The sequence below is a fragment of the Ammodytes marinus genome (genome assembly GCF_949987685.1).
Source record: "Ammodytes marinus genome assembly, chromosome: 4".
NCBI lineage: Eukaryota > Metazoa > Chordata > Actinopteri > Uranoscopiformes > Ammodytidae > Ammodytes > Ammodytes marinus.
In genome coordinates, this window is record NC_137233.1 from 10,388,630 (window position 1) to 10,411,289 (window position 22,660).

General features: G+C 41.5%; 1 protein-coding gene across 1 annotated transcript in view; it reads left to right on the forward strand.

The window, feature by feature from the left end:
- Positions 1 to 22,660, forward strand: part of slc12a5a (solute carrier family 12 member 5a) — a gene marked incomplete at both ends in the record, with an annotated part of 85,538 nt that overhangs the window by 41,564 nt on the left and 21,314 nt on the right. Inside the window, 3 exons of the mRNA XM_080026060.1 lie at positions 3,157 to 3,250; positions 4,240 to 4,380; positions 17,191 to 17,337. Coding sequence (XP_079882186.1) covers positions 3,157 to 3,250; positions 4,240 to 4,380; positions 17,191 to 17,337 — 382 coding nt within the window. The remainder of the gene's footprint in view (positions 1 to 3,156; positions 3,251 to 4,239; positions 4,381 to 17,190; positions 17,338 to 22,660) is intronic.

Sequence of the window (22,660 nt, forward strand, 5' to 3'; positions counted from 1 at the left end):
GATGGCTTATTTGAAGAAAAAAACATTTGACACATACAAAACAGATTGTTCAATAATGAAGATAACTGCAGTCGCCTTGCAGTGTGGTGAGAATTTGAAGAGAGAACATTTTCAACCTGCAACAAATGTGCCCACACTACTACAAACATGAAAGTGAACAGAATTACAGTTTTTTAGTTTCCATGTCACTCATGGAAGTGTAGTTGTAGCTATCTTATCTACCGTACTTTTCGGCCTACAAGCCGCGACTTTTTTCCCCGTTTTTCGACCCTGTTATTACACAGCACAGTATATATTCTGTAGCTACTGGGGATGGGCGTTAGTAATCGAGTACTCGAGTACTCCTCGTTTCAAATGATCTCGATTGGTGGATGAGGAAAATCGTTTTTTGTTTTTTTTAGTGTTTGTAGCCTTTAGGCCGGCCGGCGGGCCGCCCCTATTTTAAAATGTTATATACGTGTACAAAACGGCACAAAACGGATGTAAAGTTTAACAAAATTAAATATTTTGATCCAAGTTAAATAAACTAAGCGTTGTGTCAAACAGAAACCGCAAATAACTGCCACCTCCGTGCAGCGCAGCCAGTGTGTGGCCTCAGCACCGCGGAGCTGAATGCGGTGCTGGAAAACTTGGAAAGGCACGTAAAGAAGCCAGGCTGACTTCGGGCACATTCGAGCAAACGATAAGAAGCCTTTATTATGGAATATAGGATTGAGATTCAAAAGCCGACGATGTAACGTTCCGTTAACGAGGAATTAGTCGCGGTAATTAGTCACGGACAGGAGTGAGCATACGCGGTTGGATATACTAGCCTACTACTTCTACTGCTTTGGTGAGTTATTTAGCCTATCTATGTGTTTAAATTGTAGGACAATAATTGTATTGTATTTGCTGCCCTTCTTATTTAAAATGTCTATTTTGAATGTTAGCCAACTGCAGCCCATGCTTTTTTCTCTCTCTTTTTTCTCTCTCCACCGCAGACCTACTCGATCGGTTTAAATTGTGGCCCGCTTATTTAATTACTTTCAGTTAGGAAAATGTGTTTTAAACTTGTGGAAAATAAATCCTTAATATCATGGCAACTGTGACTGTTTGACATAAGCATTGAGCGCTTTATTGCGGTCAACCGTTGTTCTGTAGACAGATGCGTTGCGTCCTAAAAATAGAAAAAAGTTTAACGAGGAATGATTGATCCTCGAGGAATGCAAGCGATCACACGAGTAGCGAAAACACTCGTGCCCATCCCTAATAGCTACTATTGCACAAAATGGTAACACTTACGTACGTTATGCAAATATGCAACTTGTTTGTTGAAATGTGGGAGCTTCCTCAAGCAGCCATCTCTTTCCCGACAATCCCCTCCGTGCACGAACTCTTACATATGGTAATTAAACATTATAACACCCAGGGCCGCCTTTATGCACGGGCTTACCTGGGCTGAAGCCCCAGGGCCTACGAAGATCAGGGGCCTCTCAAAAAAAAAAAAAATTTTTTTTTTTTTTTTTTTTTTTTTTTACTTTCTCAATATAGGCCCCTGATCTAAGAAGGCCCCGAACATTGTCATTTAAAACAATAAATTATTGACTGGCTCATGATAGGCCCCTAATCTTCGTAGGGGGGGCGGGCGTACGGAGAACAGGGGCCTATTATGAACCAGTAAAGAAAAAGGAAAAAAAATCACATTATTTTTGGCCTATGAAGATCAAGGGGCCTATCATTCACCAGTACATTTGTTATTTTTGTTTAAATAACATTGTTCGGGGCAACGCAGATCATGAGCCTATATTGAGTTGAGCCATAAAAACAAAACGAAGAATTCAAAGAGAGAAGTAGCTTTGGGATAAGGGATTATTTAAAAAAAAAAAATGGAATGCTGAATGACTGGATTTTTTAAACCTTTATATTTTTGTTTCTGCTTTTTGGTATTTCTGTGTCAAATTATTCCAGAAAATAGCTCACATAGGACACAGTTGATTTAGCCTTAGTTTTCTTCTCAAAGTGCACCAGATTGATGCATTTTACTTTAAAAGGTTCAAATTTTTCTTCCGGGGGGGCATGCCCCCGGACCCCCCTAGAAGGTCCTGGGTCCCCACCGCTGTCTCTTCAATAACTTGGAAAAACACTGTAACCAACCATGTGTGTTTGGTTATTAAAAGTCATTATACCAGGAGGGGTTTAAGTACATGATACCTTAGGTGATTTTGTATTTCATCAATAGAGATATTGTGGTGTAGACAAACATGGCTTTTACGCATCTGTATTGTAAGACCGCCGCCCGAGGGGGGGGGGGAGGGGGGGGCCTACGAGACCTCTCAGCCCCAGGGCCCAGTGGCAGGTAAAGGCAGCCCTGATAACACCTGCGGCTTATTGTCCAGTGCGGCATATAGTACGGAAAGTACGGTATATCTATCACAGTGCAAAAATGGATTGACCCATTTTCAAACCTCAATTGGAAAATCACTCAATCACACAAGCTTGTCAAACTACTTTGATCAATAAATCTCCCAAGACTTGGATACTGCCTTTCCAATACTAGTGTTTGTTTATCAATGTGTGTGTTTTGTTTTGGAGATTTGCCCTGTGCAATGGACTGTGAACTTGTAGACAGATGTTTTCCGATTTGCGGGGCCGATGCCTAAAGCGAACTGTCTCCTAGATAACATCACGCTGTCTCCAGCGTTCTGTAAAAAGCTGCCCAGTTTTTGAACATTTCTTATAATTTCTCTGTCTGCGCTCATAACCCGATTGAGATATTCTAGGTTGCGTTCCACGCATGGCCGTATGGAATTGTATAGCAATGCACATATTGTGAGTGCACACTCCATTAGTTGTGGTGCTGTTTCTTTGCATTTCTGACTGTTGGTGCTTTATGGAAACGACAAGCCTTCCCTCCCCTTCTGGCAGACGTATTCTGCTCTAAGCCTTCTTTCTGTGTGTGTGTTTGTGTGTGTATGTCTTTCTTTGCTTTAATAAATAAATGAATAGAAGCCGTTTTGGTCTTGCAAAGTAGCGCACAAAAGGTTTGTTTTGACAGAAAGAAGCTCATGTCTGGTTCATGCATTATGCTCTCTGCTCCTGGTGTCTTTGTGGTTGTCTGCTTTATTTCAGTCTGGTCTAAAATTGGACTTGTGTGTGTCTGTTTCTTCCAGGTGACAGTAACCCCAAGGAGAGCAGCCCCTTCATCAACAGCAGTGATGCTGCCGCAGAGAAGAGCCAGCAGTATGACGCCAAGAACATGGCCTTGTTTGAGGTGGGTGGTTTAATATTCTGCACACACATACACACACATACAAACACAAAGAGACACACAGACACACACACACACACACACACACACACACACACACACACACACACACACACACACACACACACACACACATGTATATCTATAAAACATTCCTTAGCCCCTTACCCTAACCTTAACCATCAGAACTAAATGCCTAACCCAAGCCCTTACACTTACCCTAACCCACACAACTAATTCTAACTTGAACCTTAAAACCAAGTCTCAATGCTCAAACAACCCTCTGAAGAAGTGAGGACCAGGCACAATGTCCTCACTCCGATGGTTAAAAGCTTAAATTGGTCCTTTAAAAAGATTCCTGTACGATTATACACACACACATATACACATAGACACTCACAAACACTTTGAATATGTCAAGTTAACACACACACACACACAATCAGGCATGATTGTAAGATGAAGGTACACTTATTCTCACAATCCAGTGATTGACTAGAGGCTCTGACATCGATTAACGAGAGTAATTACCGTGTGAAGGGCATGTGGGGACTTCAGGTTAATGCAAGCAAACCTCTCGCTGCCACAGGAAAGGAACTTCAACGAGGCAATTTGCCAGAGCTCTGCACACCTGTATTTACACGGTGCTCTCAGCGGGATTCCTAGATTAAACAAGAAAAAAAAGAAAACAAAAATCTGAAAGTGGGTTTGAATTTACAAAATATTGGTAGCACAGTGCCTGAAATGGCAACGTACGGCATCTACAGTGATCTAAGGCCACGCTTACCAAGTCAAGTCAAATAATAAAGTCACAGTACCACAGCTGTTGCAACGATGTGGCGTTGGCTCACTGTCTTTGAAGGATTGCATCTTTTCTCCTTCACTTTCCCTTGAAACTGTGATTTAAAGCCCTGACTGTAGCCTTCCTGTCTGTGTGTGTGTGTGTGTGTGTGTGTGTGTGTGTGTGTGTGTGTGTGTGTGTGTGTCTGCAGGAGGAGATGGAAACCATCCCCATGGTGTCGTCTATGCTCAGCAGCCTGGCCAACTACTCCAACCTGCCCCAGGGCAGCAAGGAGCACGAGGAGGCCGAGAACAACGCAGAGGCTGAGTCGTCACGCAAAAAGCCTGTCAAGGTATTTAACCACCAAAGCATCGTGCACATGCATACAAACAATAGCGCTCATACACGCACACAAACACACACACACACACACACACACACAATAACACTAACCCATTAATTATTTGTATTTGATTATGTTGGTAATTCTGATTTCGATTGTAAAATCAGTAATTCATAAGAATGATTGTGTATGCAAGAAAAAACTATAACCTACAACACGACTACTTTTTTCACACACATTATCAGCAGCACATTTGCATTCCCTCCCCTTTTTTTATCTGTTCTCTATCACATAATTCATAGTGTGGGCCTGGCGCAGGACAGATTCACAGTACAATATAGATATATTCTGAACGTGACACACTCAGAATGCAGGACGCTGTAGTCTTGGTGAAATCAGAGGGAAATGACCTGCTCCTTAAAACCTGCTCCTGTCCTCTTACTGAAAATCAATAAAAAACTGCTGCGGTAAACACAACAGCACTGATGTTGTTTTTCTGGACATATTGTTCATAATAATTTCAATGATTAATCGTAGCTCTTAGCTGCTGAGGTGTTCATCTATTCTTAAAAACATTCAAATATAATTACAATGTACTTAAAGCAGCATGCAGTCACTGCAATACCAATTTGATCTGTCATAGACTAATGATTTTACTGAGCGCAATAGCAATAATGATGAAATGATAGCTAGGCAGGTTTTTAGTTCAAAAACAATGACTCACAGCCGCATGACTCCTCAGCATGACGCATTATGCAGAGATACATCACTTTCCGGTGGAATACATTTAATGCTGTAATATTGTTTATTGCCCACCCTGGACAACTCGTTCACCTTCAGAAGCGTTGTTACGCTTGTTGCCAGGGTATGGCCATTAAGTGTTACCAAAAATAGTTTTGTACTTTCAATTAGGTTACATCCTGAATCCCTAACAACAGAGTTTTTGCGCGCTGTTCGCTGGAGAGAGAGAGAAAAACTCCAACTTGTCAATCATTCTCCGTAGATATTATAAATCCCCCGTTCATGGCACTCGATTGCATCTTAAATGCCACTCACTAATGAGTTCCTTCCACATCATCCCCTGGTATTTTCAGCTTTTGGTTGTTGAGATGCCAGCAGGAAGGAGTTTACTTCCATTTTTTCTTCCATCTCAGCACTTGATAGACAGACAGGAAGCTACAATATTAATACCGTGGGGAAATAGGGCTTTTTGCAACAAAGCAAGATGTGACAAATGATGATGATAATGGAAACAATGCAACAAGGTATCCTTTATTAGCATGGAAGTTGACTGATTAACACCTCAAAATATTTCAAACCTTTTAAACTGCGAAACTCCAGTGTCCAGTGAGGTCAAAACACAGTTTAGACATTATGGGAGGCTACAGCAGGGACAGGTCTATGACCCAGTATGTTTCACCTTCACTCAAGACAGATTTCCTCTTGTTTCTCACCTTAAAGCGCATCACTGATAAATGACCTTGGAGGCCAGTGTACCTATCTAAAAACACTGTCTACATTGCCCCACTGCGAATCCAGATCAATCCTGTTTGTAGATATACAGTAGGTCCACACTGTAAGATCCTTAGTCGAGATAAGGATTAAAGGTAAAATCCAACTCAGGACCATATTGATTTCTTCACGTGTCTTTCTTCTACAATAGTTCATGTCAAAAACACTACAGGCAGAAAAACTGTTTAATTGAATGTAAATGGTGTATAACAAGGTGCGCTATTTCAAAATTTCATCCGCATCTCATCAGCAGACATTTAATGTGTCATGGAGATGGTTCAGTTGTTCAGTAGAACATTAGCCACACAAGCAGCTGAGCATCTCACAAGGGATGACCACTTTAGTGTTGACTAAAATATGTCAAGAATTTTGGGATGGACAACTAACATATTTTGTGCAGATATTGACGACCCCAGGAGCGTGAAGCTTAGTTCTAGAGACTTCTCCTCTTGCACGACCAGCAGATAGACATTTATTGTTTTTAGGGTAAACATAATTAAACATACTTACAATAGTCCTATTATTCATCAAGCACCATCCTCAGGTCAAAATTGAAGTACCAATACTCTGGCGTATGACCAGATAAATACCTGCAAATCTAATGACATCCTCTTCTGCCGCAGCTGTTTCTTTACATTGCCAACAAGTGCCACTAATCAAATGGTGTCCTTCTAACAGGCAAAACTAAGCATTATGACCAGGCACATTACACCATTTTCATTGTGAGCATTTTAGCACACTGACATTAGCATGTAGTTAAAAGCACTGCTGCGCCTAAGTGCAAGGTCACAGATGCTACCAGGATTGTACACTCTTGGTCATTTTAATGTTAACACTTAAACCATTTCAATCACAACTTAGCAAACTGCATTTGCTAATGAAGGTCCATAAAATGTGGCTGAATGGGCCAGAAAAAAACAAGTAAGTGGAATTGTCTGTCGAACTGCTATTAATGCAGTAGAACAATGGAGCAGCTGTATGGCTCTGTGGACGCAACAGTAGATACGGCAGCAATGATATTGAACAGTTTTGACATTAACACATTACATAATTTTTACTTGCTTGAAGTGGTATCTAGCCAGGCAGATAGTCTGGCTTTTATATGCAAAGGATTTTAGACAAGTCTTCGAGATTTCTGCCTCCAGCCCAAAACAATTCAAATTACTTGTTTGAAAAACAACAACAGTCCCTGCCTCTTTCCAGAAACAATTTATCACTTTACCAAGATAAAACACACTGTGAACGGTTTTCACTGGAACTACTTTCTACTGAAGAAATAGTCCTCATGCTAAATATGACGTTGAGATCTGTGGATTCTCAGAAGATCTGGGGGCCGTTAAATTGTTTTCTAAAGCAATTTTCTATCAAGTCCTGATTTTACAAACAATGTAGCTAGCAGCATTAGACAACAACAGCGTCCACATGGGACTTCAGCACTGCATGGTTCAAACGTCATCACTGTTTTGCTGGTGGTATATTCTCCCATTATCCATCCCTGCCAGCTGTCCCAGATGAGAGGTGTGTTTGTCCGGCTCTCCTCATTTGGGCTAACCCTGGGAGCAGGCCTAATCTTCCCCCCTGTCACCCCAGCCCCTTCAATACTTTAATTAGTCTGTACGCTACACCATGCTGCTGCTTCTCCAATCAGCAGCCCATTCCGCAGGCAATCTCTCCATCGCCATGAGAGGCTTTTCATTAAGGAAGCCTGTGGCGTTTTATCGCTCACACAGCGACCTCTCTCTCTCTCTCGCCTTTCCTCTCCATTTCTGGCTCTACTCCCTTTCTCCCTTCCTCCCTCTCCATCTCCTTCATCATCGGCCCCTTGAGTGAGTGAGTGAGGGAGGGAGGGAGGGAGGGAGAGAGGGAGGGAGGGAGTTGTTAGAGCAAGTGTGTCGCAGTGTGACAGCCAAGATTAGAGATTTGGTTGGCATGTGACACGCAGGAGCAGCCTAGAGGTCACACAGGTTAAAATGCAAAACTTGGGTTGCGTTCCGAATCGCATACTCTTTCTTTTTTCTATTCTACATACTACATCCGATGATAAAAAGAATCTAGTTAGGATGCAGTAGGCATACTATTGGGACATACTTTACTCTCTTATTTCATCATAACATTGCGCCTTGATCTTGCCTCTTGCTTTTATATCCGTCGCATCCCCGTTTGTTTTCATATGGAGGCTTCGTCGATGTTACGTCACTTCACGTGCGCACTGGATTGTGGGTCAGAATCGCCCAAATAGGATGCACTTTTCAACACTAACAATCTTGGCCGAATGAAGTAGGACATCCGGGTACTTCTAACCATCCTAAATCTGGCCATAAGAATCGGGACATCCTAAATCTTTTTTCTACATACTATATAGTAGAAAGTATGCGATTCGGAACGCAACCACAGTCACAGCTGATCACTCTGTGATTTTTCTACCTGCCGCTGACCTCACTCATTTGAAATCTAACATAACAGGACGAGTTTATTTGCAATGTACCTTTTAAACCCAGGGGGAATGCCCTTTCTTGTGTATTTCAATTTGAAAGTGGATAAAGTTGGAAAACATTTAAGATCATCAAAAGGTTGGTTCCTAAAGATCTGAAGGGCCTGCTAGCTTTATATCCTCAATTATCAGAAATAATCTTTGCTCTAACTTGTATGGGTCGGTAAAGGAAGCAGCCTCCATAACTAAATGAAAAAAAGTTGAAAAGAAAAAACTATTAAGAAAAAACATGTCCAATTCTCCTGGTTCTCATTAAATCTGGTAGCACTGTCCTGAATATGTACGTAGCTGGTGTCTAATGATCTTTATAGGAAGACGACAGGGGACTGTTACAGAAGTGCACCTTGCTTGGGATTAAAATAGCTTGTCTGGACGGGAGACCTATAATTCTTTCTATTTAGTTCTAGATTCTAAAAGGCAGATTTAGGTATTGGCTCGATGTGGCTACTGAACCAATAAGCTGTGTCCCTTGGCCTTTAGTCTTAATAGTTCCGAAAATTGGTCCGAGTTGGCGGTCAGTTTGCAGGATATTTTTGTTGACCAATAAAATCCAACATAACATATAAAGTAGTATTTTCTCTATAGTCTTTTAAGTAATAACCTAACAAAACACCAGGAACCTCTTTACTTGCACTCAAGTCATTTTCTAGACCAGTGCACTTGCCAATAATTGCAGGAACATTATTCCATACGCTCTCTATCCTTGCTTTTTACAGCTTAATGTTCCCTCACATAAATACTGTTTTCGTCCTAGGTGTTTTATGATCCCTGGTCTCTTAGCTTTGACCTTATCCCACCCCCTCACTCCCTTCCCTGCGTGTTAGACCGCTGCATCGGATCAGTATTTCCTATAAGCTGCCTCTTGGAGGATGTGCCTTGATTTATGTTAATTAATCATAGATTAAAGCAGGGTGCATTTGGGTTCACACAGAGATGAAGAGGATTTTCACACCTGGCATATAGTCAATTTTTGCTAAAAGAGCAGGATAATAGGGTTAGTGACGTTTTTTCTTTTCTTTTTTTTAAGTGTAGGTCAGACCACAAATGAAACATATGATTCACCGTTGAGCTTTTTTATCATGAAGTTTCATGGGTGCCTATATGTGAGTGAGTTTTTGCAGTATAGAATACATTTTCCTCCCTGCCGTCCTGCTTGTAGCCTTGTACCCAAGCCAAGTAAGTGCTGACCTGGATTTCAAAGAGGAGTAAAATTCACCGAGTCTAGTGCACAGTGCATGTGCATTAGTGGATAAGGAGACTTTTAGCCTTTGAATGTGATAGCGGGGCTAAAGGTTTCACAAGTGGTGGGAACACATGGGGCTTTGTGGAGTCTTTCAACCTAGAATATTCTAGTAACACATGTATATGCTATTTGGAGGTGGTGAGGCTTCAGCACCACAGAGGACGTTTGGCTTTAGCAGGCGGTGTTTTACAGATAACCAGAGGGTAACGCTTTTACACACCCATGCACATACACTGGCACACATGCGGCGTTGACCGCTGAGTGACTGGCTCATTCACAGCCGGTCACAGAGGCTGATGTTCGCTGGCCTCTCCTCTCTCTGTCTATTTAATAATTCAGCACACCTGAGCAGAAACACATTTGCCCTATCAGCTCCTGTTTGGCCAGCGGAGCGTAAAGATGGCGCTACAAGCTCCCAGTCTGCCTCCCTTTCTGTCATTAGCCTCCCTCCACCCGCTCCACTTCCTCCATGCCCCAGTCCTCAGGCCCCCACAGTAATAAAACTGGAAGTGTGCATACGCTGCTCTCCTCTCCCCCTTGCCTCTATAGGTTACTAAATCAGAGACGTCAAACAAGAAACTTAGTTACTTTGTTGTTGTTACGTGCGGTTGTGGGTATTTTTTGTCATTTCAGGACAAGCCCCCAAAATTGTTAGGTCCATGTAAGGACTAACAATTATATCAACCCAGGGGAAAAACGAGAAACTGGCAGAAGCATTTACAGATAAATTAAGCATTTGATTTACAAACTAAACAAAGCCCCACATTCAACTGAAAGCAATCTTCACAAAACTGAAGATGAATGACAACACAAAGGTTGACTAAAAATATTAACATTTGACAAATGCATCAATTGTCATATGCTTTGGTAATATTTTATTGATTTTGGTAGAATTTCACTGATCTACTGTAAACAATGAAAGAAAAATGGAGGACACAATGTCATGATGTTGGGGCCTTGCAGTCACCTATTGTACATTAATATTAGCTCGCCTACAAAGACAGCCACAGTTCCTATGAGGAATTAAGGGACATTCAAACACAGATCTAGAAGCCTTTTCCGATGTGCAGTGGATTGTTGTCCTGCTGGGGAGCATAAAAGATCCCTTTAAGAATTGAATTTGAAGATGGCGCTCATTTCGCCAGCCTAAGCAGGTTGGCATGGTGTCCCAGAGCCTGAGGGCCTGGATGTTTCCTTTCCTCTCTCATGCAACTCCTTTCAGATGTACGTAGTCATCCAAGGGTTCCTCCACCTCCTCCCCTGCCCTGTTTCATTTGATTTCCCCCTGCAGCTAGCCGGGGATTTGAAGCTGCTTTCACCTTCCCTTTTTATTTTTATTTTTTTTCTTACTTTTCGCTTTTACAAAGTCTGATGTCTACGTGAGAGAAAGTGCTATGTCTAGTGCCAGGCTAAGCAGTCCTGGAGATGTCCATAGGCGGGTCAAAATAAGACAGTGTGGGGGGGTATGAGGAAATATGATTGGGAAATTGTGCTGGTAAGTACAAGGTGGCTATAAAAGATTTTAGGAATGTTGGTGTCCTGAAAAGTCCTGAAAACTAAAATAGGTTGTCCAGGTTATTCCGAAAACAACCAAACCTAAAAAAAACACTACTAGGAGTTAAATGTAGACTGCTAATATGAATTGGTAAAGGTTTGGAAACCACTGACGTAAAGCTTAAAATCAAATATGATGACTGTTGAAGTTCGGTGCAAAATTCTGTTGATATAAAGCCAATAAGTGATGTGCTGTTAATGTAGCAGTGGGGTTGATTGGTGTACATAGTGCTTCTGTCATTCATGCAGGAGGCTAGAGTTGGCATCACATCACAGAGCAGCAATTGCATTTTTATCAACCACGACTGTGATCTTTCTCGATCTCAACCAAATTTTTTAGTTACGGAACCCTAACCATGTGCCAAAATATTTCCCCAAATGTAACTATAGCGATATTGCCGTGCACACATACTGTACATCAGGAAAGCTTTAACGTGGATTTAAAATGGTTATGGTGCTTGGTTTTCGCTTTAGTGGTGTTGTGAATAAAGTGCTCCTGATGGATGTAGAGGCTGCAGAGAGAGAGAGAGAGAGAGAGAGAGAGAGAGAGAGAGAGAGAGAGAGAGAGAGAGAGAGGTCCAGCCTGGTGGTGAAAGGCTAGTGGTAAGTGGTAGGGCAGCAGGAGGCAGTGAGTCTGAAGTAGGTGCTACGACGGAGGTATTGAAAGGTCCTGTTGTGTGTCTAACACACCTGAGCCATCCATTCCCTGCACTTCCCAGGGGTTTTGCGGTGCAGCTGTTCCCTCCTAGTTCAGTGGTGCCATGCTGGCCTACCTGTGGCTCTGCTGCAGTCAGTGCTGCCTTTGCTCACGGTGGCTCTGCTCTCTGGGGAAATCATCACTCCGCTGGCTCCTAGCCCATTAAACAGACACTCATCCTGCGTCTGTGTGTTTGTGTGTGTGTGTGTGTGTGTGTGTGTGTGTGTGTGTGTGTGTGTGTGTGTGTGTGTGTGTGTGTGTGTGTGCGCACGCGTGTTTCTGTGCAGGTGTGTGTGTGCGTGCGGACGCGTGTTTGTGTGTGTGTGTGTGTGTGTGTGTGTGTGTGTGCAGGTGTTAGTGTGTATCAGAGCAGACTCCGGTCGGGACTGCAATCACCGTCTACAAATGAAACACCAATTGAATGAGAATAGAAATGCGGCACTTTCAATAAACGTCCAGCCTTCTCCCCGGCAGGGTCATTGATTCAATGCATATACAAGTGTTTCATCAGTTTCAGGCTATTTTCTCAATATAAAGTAATCAGAAGCACCCATTAGTTGGCCAGATTCTTTAGTTTTAGTGGCTGTTCACCAAACCCACAGAGATTTGATATCATGTTCTGGTTCCTCAGACTCTATTATTGTGTCTGTACAGCTCATGTCTGGCAGGCAAACACTGGTTTTCCAAAGCCCAGCTTTTGTTGAATCTGGATTAGAATTCATCACTCGGCTGTGAGCTGCAGCAGACACTCAATCAGCAGGCCAACACTCAAGGTCTGCTTGATAGTGGTTCTCCTTTGTGTGGCTTGCTGCCTACTTTGGTTATGTTACTCTCCTGTGGAGCATTTTGGGGGCATAAATACATTTTTGTTGCGATAGTGAATAGTATTTACACACCTTTTAGGGCAGATCAGTACAAGCTGTAATCATTATATTCACTCTCTCTCTATGCTTTTTAACCTCCCTTTCTTTAATTCAATAGATGTGTATGGAAAGCATCAGAGGATAAAAAATACCTCACTTGCTAAAATGTAATCTTATTTGGAGTCTGCAGTCTATCTTCAGTGTGTTATTGATTTTACAGAGATATACTTTCATCTTATCTTTCTTTGATACAAATCAACAATCTAGCAAGTTGCAACTATTTCTGATTTGATGTGTTTTAAGTGAATGCTGCAAAGGATTTTGCAGAATAAAAGAGGCAAATATGTAAAATATGTGTTCGCCTTTTTGACTTCAAAACAAAGTCATTGTAGTTTTGTAAAACCTGTTTAATTAGCATCCTCCACCTTGAAAGGACCTAGAGAGCCTTCATCATCTCGCGGGTGTTATGTCTGTTATTGTACACCGCCTTATTGAAATGCTCACAGGTTTTCCTCTACTAACTTACTTTATTACAAACTGACCTCAGACCGCTTTCCGCTGCAGCAGCAGTTTTGGGACCAACAACAAAGTGCTGATGGCAGACGTACCTTTCTACCTGCAACCCCACACTGCTAATGTATATTACACACCAAATCCCTGGAGGACCTGTCAATGGAAACTCAGGCTTTTTTAATTACAGCATAAAAACACTTGCTAGCAGGTGGTGTGGGAGTCCCGAAAAGAAGGTGAAAAGATGTGATGTTTTGTTTGGACAGATTTTATTGCTGATTATATTATCCATGTAGTCGTTTTCTCCTGTTTGGAACATGCAGACTTCCAGCATGGGCTCACAGTTTAAATACAGATTATGGCTGCTCTGACTGGTTTTGTTCCAGTGAAACAATTTTACACTTTTGATTGTCAAATCAACTAAGCTTAATACAGGAAATGAAGCCTGACAGGGATGCTTGTAGCACAAAAAAAATAATAATAATGAAATTGAATTAAATAATGCAACTGTTTTAAAGGTTAATGCCCATTACTGTAAGGGTTTCATTTTTCATACAATTAAAGAAAACGTGATAAAGACCCTTGACAACCAGACGATGAAAATACCTCTCCGCCACCCACTGAAGGGCAAACACACCCAGGGTGAGTCACCATCTGACTTGCATGACTTGGTGGGCAGACACACTGTGCGAATCATTATCGTGTGATGGGGGGTTGACAGAGATGGACAAGGTTTGTTCTCCGCTGCGTCCTCCAGAAACCCGGGGAGGCGACGACATGGATCTATGATTGAGGCACAATGAGGCTGAAGGCTGAAAGATCCCCCACTGTGAGGATTAAGTTGTAGGACAGGAAGGGCTGCTGTATGTTACATATTCAGCTCTACAGAGGAGAAACTATAGACATGTGTGACATGTGCATTGTCACAAAACGTCTGCATAGCTGCCAACCAATAAAAACATTAGAAACAAAATTAAGTTAATTAGAATAAATAAAAAAACACATAAGTACAAAAAAATACATTAAGACCATTTAGACATCAGAAAGGTGCCATCTTGTAATAAAAGTACCTTAACACTGCAACAATAAAAAAAGAGATGAGATTTGGTTATTCCCTGTGGGGAAGCCAAGAAGCAGTGTATGGCATATTAAAATTGTTATTGCACATGCGATAAATGAAAGCTTGAACTTGAAATTGAAAATGTAATTGAATGGATTTAGATTCCCATTTGATTGGCCAATTCAAATTGTCTGCCACGTTGACAATGTTGGTTTTGTGCTATTTGTGCAAACAAAGGCAGGGAAGGAGAAGAAGAATGCTCCCATAAGATCTTGGGCATAAACAATTCAGGTTTCAAACCTTTAAGAAAAATCTGCTTTGCAAATGTTCAATGAAGGATGAAATGCACTCAACAGGTCAATTGAACACTGAATTCAAAGAGAAACTTTTCTTTGTTTAAATGAAAATCTCCACAGGGTACCTTTAAGTATCAATGTACAGTAGCGTGTTGAGCGGTGCAACAAAGTAAAGTACAATGCACTTAGTGTCAAGCTAAAAGTTTGAGAATAGCAAACAGAAAATATTAAATTAGGAATGATGCCTGATTTATTGTCCTTTCTTGATGATACGTGATATAATATGTTTTGATATGATGCGATTGGACATGTTATTCTAAGCCGTTTGCTGCTTCACAGCCAGGTTTCTAAAGTAATAAGCTCGCTAATTACAGTTCTAAGTGTGAGCTCTTGCTCTGTTGTTTATCCAAAGGAAATTAGATGATAATTATATTTGCCTCAGACCTGTTTGGGCTTGCTCTCGCTCTCTCGCTCTCTGTCTCTGTCTCTCTCTCTCTCTCTCTCTCTCTCTTTCCCTCTGCTCTTGCTCTCTTCTCCTCCCTGCAAACTGTGCATTATTAATGCAGGAAAGCGAGCCTCTCCAAACAAATCACATACTGTAGCATCAGGCACAATATTATTCATTTGATGTCAGCCACTTGTCAGGATGATTTGATTAAAAGTCTTGTTTATGAATTCTGCATCTGCTGTCACTTCCCAGTGCAGATCTCTTTTTTTTAGATCCTCCATTTTGTATAGTGTCATTCCAGTTTTTCCTAATTCCATTGCACTTCCACTTTTTAATAAAAAGATTAGCAGCCTTCACTGATTAGCGAGCAGTTTTCAAGGTACAAGAGCACGTCATTATTACATAATGCATTTTTGAAACAACGAACATCATGGGGAAACAGTTTGTAAATGACCCAAAACATATTTTTGCCTTTCTGTGCTGCAGTCATATTTCAAAATGTATGATTTAGTTGTTTGACAGTTTAGATGATTCAATCCTTTAGTAGACAGAATGAAGATTTTATATTATATATATATATATATATATATATATATATATATATATATATATATATATATATATATATATATATATATCCACAGCTAATCACCGCCTCTATCCATCCTCTTTGTCTCTATTTAAGCGTAGAGATGCAGCAGAGAAGTTTTGTGTTATTCTGTGACGTAATGATGTAACAGTCGAGGTCTGTGCTCTCACTTTGCTAAAATGGGTCATGGCTGGATACCAGCAATTACCCTTCATTGGCCAAGCTGTCCTTGAGCCTAAATGAATATTCCTCTATTATGTACAGGGTCAGCTGATGTGTCCTTCAGATTTAATACATGACACATCACATTGGTGCACACACACACACACACACACACACACACACACACACAAAGAACATCCTTAAAACCTTCAGGAAAAGAAACCTCCTATTAATCATTCCGTAGTACAACAAGATACATCTTCAGTCTCCAAGTGTCAGTAATTGCTTTCAATAGAACGGCCTTGAAAAACGTACTGTATGCGGACGTACAGAGCAGCTTTTTTTTAAAGATTTATTTTGGCATTTTTGCTTTATTAGATGGAATTGGAGAGACAGAGATGAAATGGGGCAGAGAGGGGAATGACATGCAGAGAATGACCCGGGTGGGATTCGAACCCGTGTTCTGCTGCTTCTGAGCGGGTTTTCCTTTGTCCACTGATCCAAAGCAGGGAAGCCACTGCAGTAAAACCAATAGCCAAACTTCTCCATGAAAAACAGGAGCCTGCACGTTAAGAAAATAATAATCCATCCATTGAACAGATTGGTCCCCTGCTGCCGCCTGATCTCAAACTTTTGTTTTTTTTCTGGACTCAAAGTAATAATTCTTCTAGAAAGCAACAAAGGAATTACAGAAAGCAACGTGGGAAATCATCAAAATAAAAAAAAATCTGCAATTAAAAGGTGCACTTTAACAGACGAGGAAGATGTAAGAACTGAGCCTTTTAACCATTAAATACTTAATACAGTTACAGCTTTAAATGCATATCAAGCTGCATCAGTTATAAGAAAGACTAGAGTCGAGTAAATAAAAGAAAGTTAACACTGACATAATGAGAAACAGATGTTCACAATAAATCAAAATAGACTAAGCCGGTAATGCGACAACAGGAGCTATTTCAAACCGAAGCAACGTGTGACTTTTACAAATTGCGCCTTCGAAAGCGACAATCTGTGCAGTCCAACAAGTAAATGTGTGTTTTGCCTTAATGGCAGTGTGACCATCTGTGGTGTGTTATCTTTGAATGTGTCCTATATCAAAGAAACTATAGCAAAATTGACACACTGTGATTCTAGCCGTCGTTGTGTTGATTTGCTTTGATTGACGTGGACGCCAAAATGAAGCAGTAGTCAGAGAGAGAGTGTTACACATCTGGTGTGTCGGGTTTATGGCAAATAAACAAGTGATACTGAGCCAAACTTTTCCCTTTTGTGGTTTGAAATTCACAATTAATTGTAATCAATAAACTCATTAAACTAAACGTCAACTAACAATGAAATGTTTTTGATTAACCTTTTCGGCCCATTAATTCATTTCTCCCCTCTTTCTCTTCCAGGCCCCCCAGCTCGGCACTCTTATGGGCGTGTACATGCCGTGCATCCAGAACATCTTCGGCGTGATCCTCTTCCTCAGAATGACGTGGCTGGTGGGAATCGGGGGTGTCATTGGGACGTTCTTCATCGTCTTCATGTGCTGTGCCACAGTGAGTGTGTCACCTGTTATCATTTTAGCCCTTTCAAGTCAACTTAATTGTCAATTTCTGCAATATGTGCCAGTCATACAGAGGAATCTAAATTACGTTTCTCTCCGACCCATGGTGCAATATGTACACAAAGGATAAAATAAGACAAGATGAGATAATTAAATAGATTCTAAATAGTGCAAAATGTAAGGCAAAACCAAACGGTAGGAAAAAAGTACATACATTGGTATGTTTTCGGTTAGGACATACTTGTTCCATACATTTATAATAGTGTCATTGATGAATGACATTCAACATGGGTGCAGCAAAGACATCCATTCCCATCTAGGCATGGGATGATAGGAACATTTTATGTCATGACTATCTTGGTCAGAATAATTGTGAATTGTGATATTATCACAATAATCATCTAAATGTTTTTTTTATTTATTTTTTATGTCTCCTAAAATGGTTCTCAAACATACTGGAATAACTTTACCCATCTGTTTCGAAAACAAATATCTGTATTGTATCACACATAGGATATAGGTTTTTTTTAGTTAAAAACCGTCACAAATTTACTTTTATTTTTATCGGGGATGCAAGCCTCCAGCCTTGGTGACAGGTTTAGGATTTAGGAATGACTAGAAAGATTCAGCGCCACCTTGATGCAATTCAAAATAAATCAGCAAATCAATATACTGTAGGATTGCACATTAGCGATCTAGTCAGCTTATTCAAGTCAAATGAAAATATTTTCCTGATAATGGAAATGTACCACATATTGCGGTATATTACATCACATATTGTGAGTGTCATTTATCTATATTTGTGATATATCTTATATCTTCCGATCCCTATTCCAATCTAACCTCAATAGTAAACAAAAAGATTCTCTCTATCATGAATTGTATAGATCTGGTAGGAAAACAGGATTTAATGTCCTTTCTAACCGATGAAGACGGTCAATATCTTGGCCATAATTCTCTTCTCTCCCACCTCCTCTGTGGAGCACAAATTAAAAAAAACACCCTTGCACAAACATGGACTTCCTGTGTTAGTGTCCTGCTTTTTCCTGTCTAAAGCTGATATTTTACTGCCCCTCAGGCCACTGCAAAGGGTCGTAAATTGTCTTTAAGAGTCAATGCAGACTCTAAATATAGTTGGTCTCTCAGGTCAAATGTGGTCCTTCTGTAATATATTTTCTCTTTGTTACATTGGTAAGCCTTTATATGGCACACATTCTATCACCATGCATTTGTAATTCAGTTTAATTTGTGAACTCATTTAACTTTTATTTATCCTCGAGAGACCAATTGAGGGGTGACCCTCATTTTCAATGACGTCGAGTGAACTCAATTGCTTAAAATATGTTCATATAAAATGATTAAATGTCAGTTATTTTCAGTGTTTTTTTTATCGTCAACATCGACGTATATACTGTATCATTAAAAATGTATCACAATTAATCACTTTTTATTTTTATAAAGCCAGTGTTATTTCCTAACACAGCTTGCCACTGTAGCTTTCAGCAAACACGGTAATTGGTGCATTTGTTGGGGACCGTTTTCATCTGCCAGTGAGCATTTACGTGGTAAAGTGGAAAGTGTATGTGGGACCGACTCAAAACACACGTCAGTGCCCATTTTCATGGTAATGAAGTAATATGTCATCGAGTGCAACAGTGTGGCTCAGTAATGTGTTTTGAATAGGTTTTGGACAGCCATGGAGGAATACGTTATATCAGCCTTTGAATAAACAGACACGACTTGTTGAAGCAGGATATATATTCGTAATTGGAATTGAACGAGAAGAATCTAGAATATGACCAGGTTTTTAAAACTGAAACCTCCATAATCTGAAACCGCCATGCATCCAAATACACGGTCACAAAACATACCGATTAAAAAATCTTGTTGTTTTACAGCTCCATTTTACACAACGATTTAATACAGAAGGATCCTTATCCTATCCACTGCCTGACATGTTGACCAAGATGTGATTACCACAAAGAACATATTCATAGTTAAGAGTTCAATCTTTTTTAGGAAATAGTATCTATTTTTACTTGCTAAAATGGTAATGTTGACCTAATTAAGGCAGCATTTCAAGTGATGAATTTTTAAGATTTTTCCTGTTTAATTCAGTCTGATCATATGGCCATCTGTGACGTTGCCGTAACTGCATTCACATGACATTAGCTATGAGGGCTATCTTCAGAGATGTTCTATCAAACAGAAAGTTCCCTTTGAGGCACAGTATGAGGACAATTTATATTTGAAGACGCTACACATTGCAATCTGTAAAATAAATAAAATGGACGCCGACACACTGTGATGTTGCCTGGTTTCTATTAATGTCAGTGCCACTGAGCTGTCATGTGTCACAGCGACTCTGGTGTTCAACTGGATTTACAAAAGACAGTGTCCCACAGGATCTGCATCGCCACTGTCAGTTATCCCAGTTGCTGTTACAAACTGATTGTGTTTGACTCGTTTGATGCATTTGATTGTCAGGGAACATACTGTATATAGGCTACTGCGCCTCCACTCTCAATGTCTAACATCTTATCTATTCAATATGTATGCTTATGTTTCTGTACAGGGCAGTTAGTGTGGTCTTTCAGCGTGTCAGGCTTTTGTATCTGTTCTCTGGTTTGCAGTGTGCACTGTGCATTGTGGCAGCCTTGTATATTGGCATGTCTGTGTGTTTTTGCAGCCTAGATTCTCCTCCAGCACAGAGTGTATTTATAGAACAACCCCCTCAAATCCCGAACCATAGCAAAGTTGCCTGCACACAGACACACAGGCAATATGCTTCCCAATCACGTTTCTCGGTGACAGTGAAGAGAGGGCTTTGAAACTGCATACTGAGGGAAAGCAGTAGCTATTTTTTTTTTTTCTTCATTTGAACACAGATTTTACATGCCATTGGTATTTGGAACAATTTATCATTAAAATGTACCACTAGTGTAAGGTCTAAAATTCAATTCAATAGATTAATATATTCTGGCGAAGTTTATTAAAAAAAGGCTTACACCAAAAATATCGATGAAAATTGTTCAATGTAGCCAAAAAAAATTATTTTTCATGTCATATACTGGTGAGTATTTACCGTCTGGGACCTACATCCTATTCCTCCCTCCTCTCTCGCTCCTTTTTTCTCACACGTACATACACACACACACACACACACACATACACATGCTTATTTCTTATCTGTCACACCGTGCTCATTGCAGAGCCCCGGGGCGATAAGCCTGAGCGTGAGCAGTGTGTGAGAAACCCCCACCTCTCTCCTCCTGAGCTCCTTACATAACACATAACCACCCAGCCCTCCAGGGGTTGCCATCAACACACCACAGGAGTGTGTGTGTGCGTTTGAACATGTATGCTGTGATCCCCACCTTAAGAGAAAGCCACAGGACCTGAAGTGCAGAGGAATCACGCATGCTTTAAAGCCCACTAATATACAATGGGAGAGCCCATGTTTTATTCACATTATTGCATGATGGGGCATCACTGACGGAGCACTACTCATTAGGTGCTCAATCACAGCAGCACACATCTGTAGCCGTCGAAACACTTAAGCTGGGAACACACCGCATTGGCCGCCTGCGGCGGTTGGCCGCGTGAATGCAGGAGGTTCGCCGCTTGGTCATATTGGGCCATGTTCACCGCAGTCGCCGCCGCGGCCAACCGCCGCCTCATCGTAGGCAGCGGTTGGCCGCGTGACAGCAGGAGGCTCGCCGCTTGATCATATTGGGCCATATATTCCTGACGCCGACGCCGAGATCAGACCCGTCACACTTACGGTGCAACAACAACAATAACATGGTCCAGCTGTGCCAAAAAATACAGATGTAGGTTCACTGTGTAACCAGCGGCAGTCTTGTCACAAATATCATTAAAACAGCCTGAACACGCACCCCGATCTCAAATACACACACATTAACAGCAATTCAGCAACATACTAAACACATTAACAACAGCAGTGTGTGCTCAGCGGCTAAAGTAAAGGCAAACATCAGCCTACCTGAAAGTGAAAGTGTGCCGGCTGACGGAGGACAACACCGGTTCTTCGCTGCACTATATTGGAATTCCACACGGACACCGCCGTCAAGTTTGGGTATATTATCCTCAGGAACAGCACACAGCTTGGTGAGTTTCACTATGCTAACCGGCGCTACCTTGGCTAAAGTACAACCAACAGCTAAACAGATGCAAAATAGCCTACACATATTTGCAGAATGTATTGGAAGCCCGATGTCCTCACTCCACACGCCCACCTCGTCTTGCAGACCACCGCCACCGGGCAATCTCAACGCTGATTGGCTGTGGAGGCGCGGTGCCCGGCGGCGCTGCAGAAAAAGATGAAAAATTTCATCTTTTTCTGCGGCGCCGTGCTCGCCGCACAAGCCTTCGATTCACGCTCCTTCGATGACACAATTTCTATGCGCCGCTAATGGCCGCGCTCCCGATTCACGCGCCTCTCATGAGGCGCGGCCACGCGCCGCGCAAGCCCCCGCCGCCGGCCGCTGGACGCCGATTATTGGGTGGACGCGCGGCCACGTGCTAGTACATTGACTTTGTATGTAATCTCGCCGCGCGGCCAGTGCGGTGTGTTCCCAGCTTTATACCGTTATTATTTTCCGTCACGCAGCATTTTGTCAGGACATTAACAAGCAGCCTAACCCCTGTGCGCATTCTGGGAATCATTAGAATGTGAGGAATGTGCCTCCATGTGGAACAGCTCTGACACATTACGCCATTAACCATGAAATTATACACACACAACCATTCTAAAAGTCGATACATGAGCGGTAGACGGCGTTCTCCGAGCCGATATATTCAGACATGCGCTCCCCGCGTGCGTGTGTGTATTTTTAGCCCAGATAATGAATGCAGGCTTGTCACCAAGATAAAATGAGCTTTAATATTCTAGATGGAAAGTCATCTGTTGTTTGGCCTTCCTCATTACTTCCAGGTCTTGAATCCAAACTGCTGCGAAGGGGAAGGGTGGCTTGCCCTCTGTCGTCGTGACTCATTTAAATGCTAAGGATGCTTTTCTCCTCTCATCCCTTTCATTTTTTACTCTCATCTCTTTTGCGTCCTCAATTTTCTCCGACCCGTTTTTCATTTTACTGTCTCATTATTTCCTCTCTGTTGCTCTGTCTGCCACTCTCTCTCCTTCTCTTTCAACCCTCCTATGCCACCTCTCCCTCTCTCTCTCTCTCTCTCTCTCTCTCTCCCTCTCACATACAGCTGCATCTCTTTCTCTCCATCCCTGGTGTCTAAAACTCTGAAAGTTAAAATCACCTCCATCTCCTTCACCTGAGACTTTT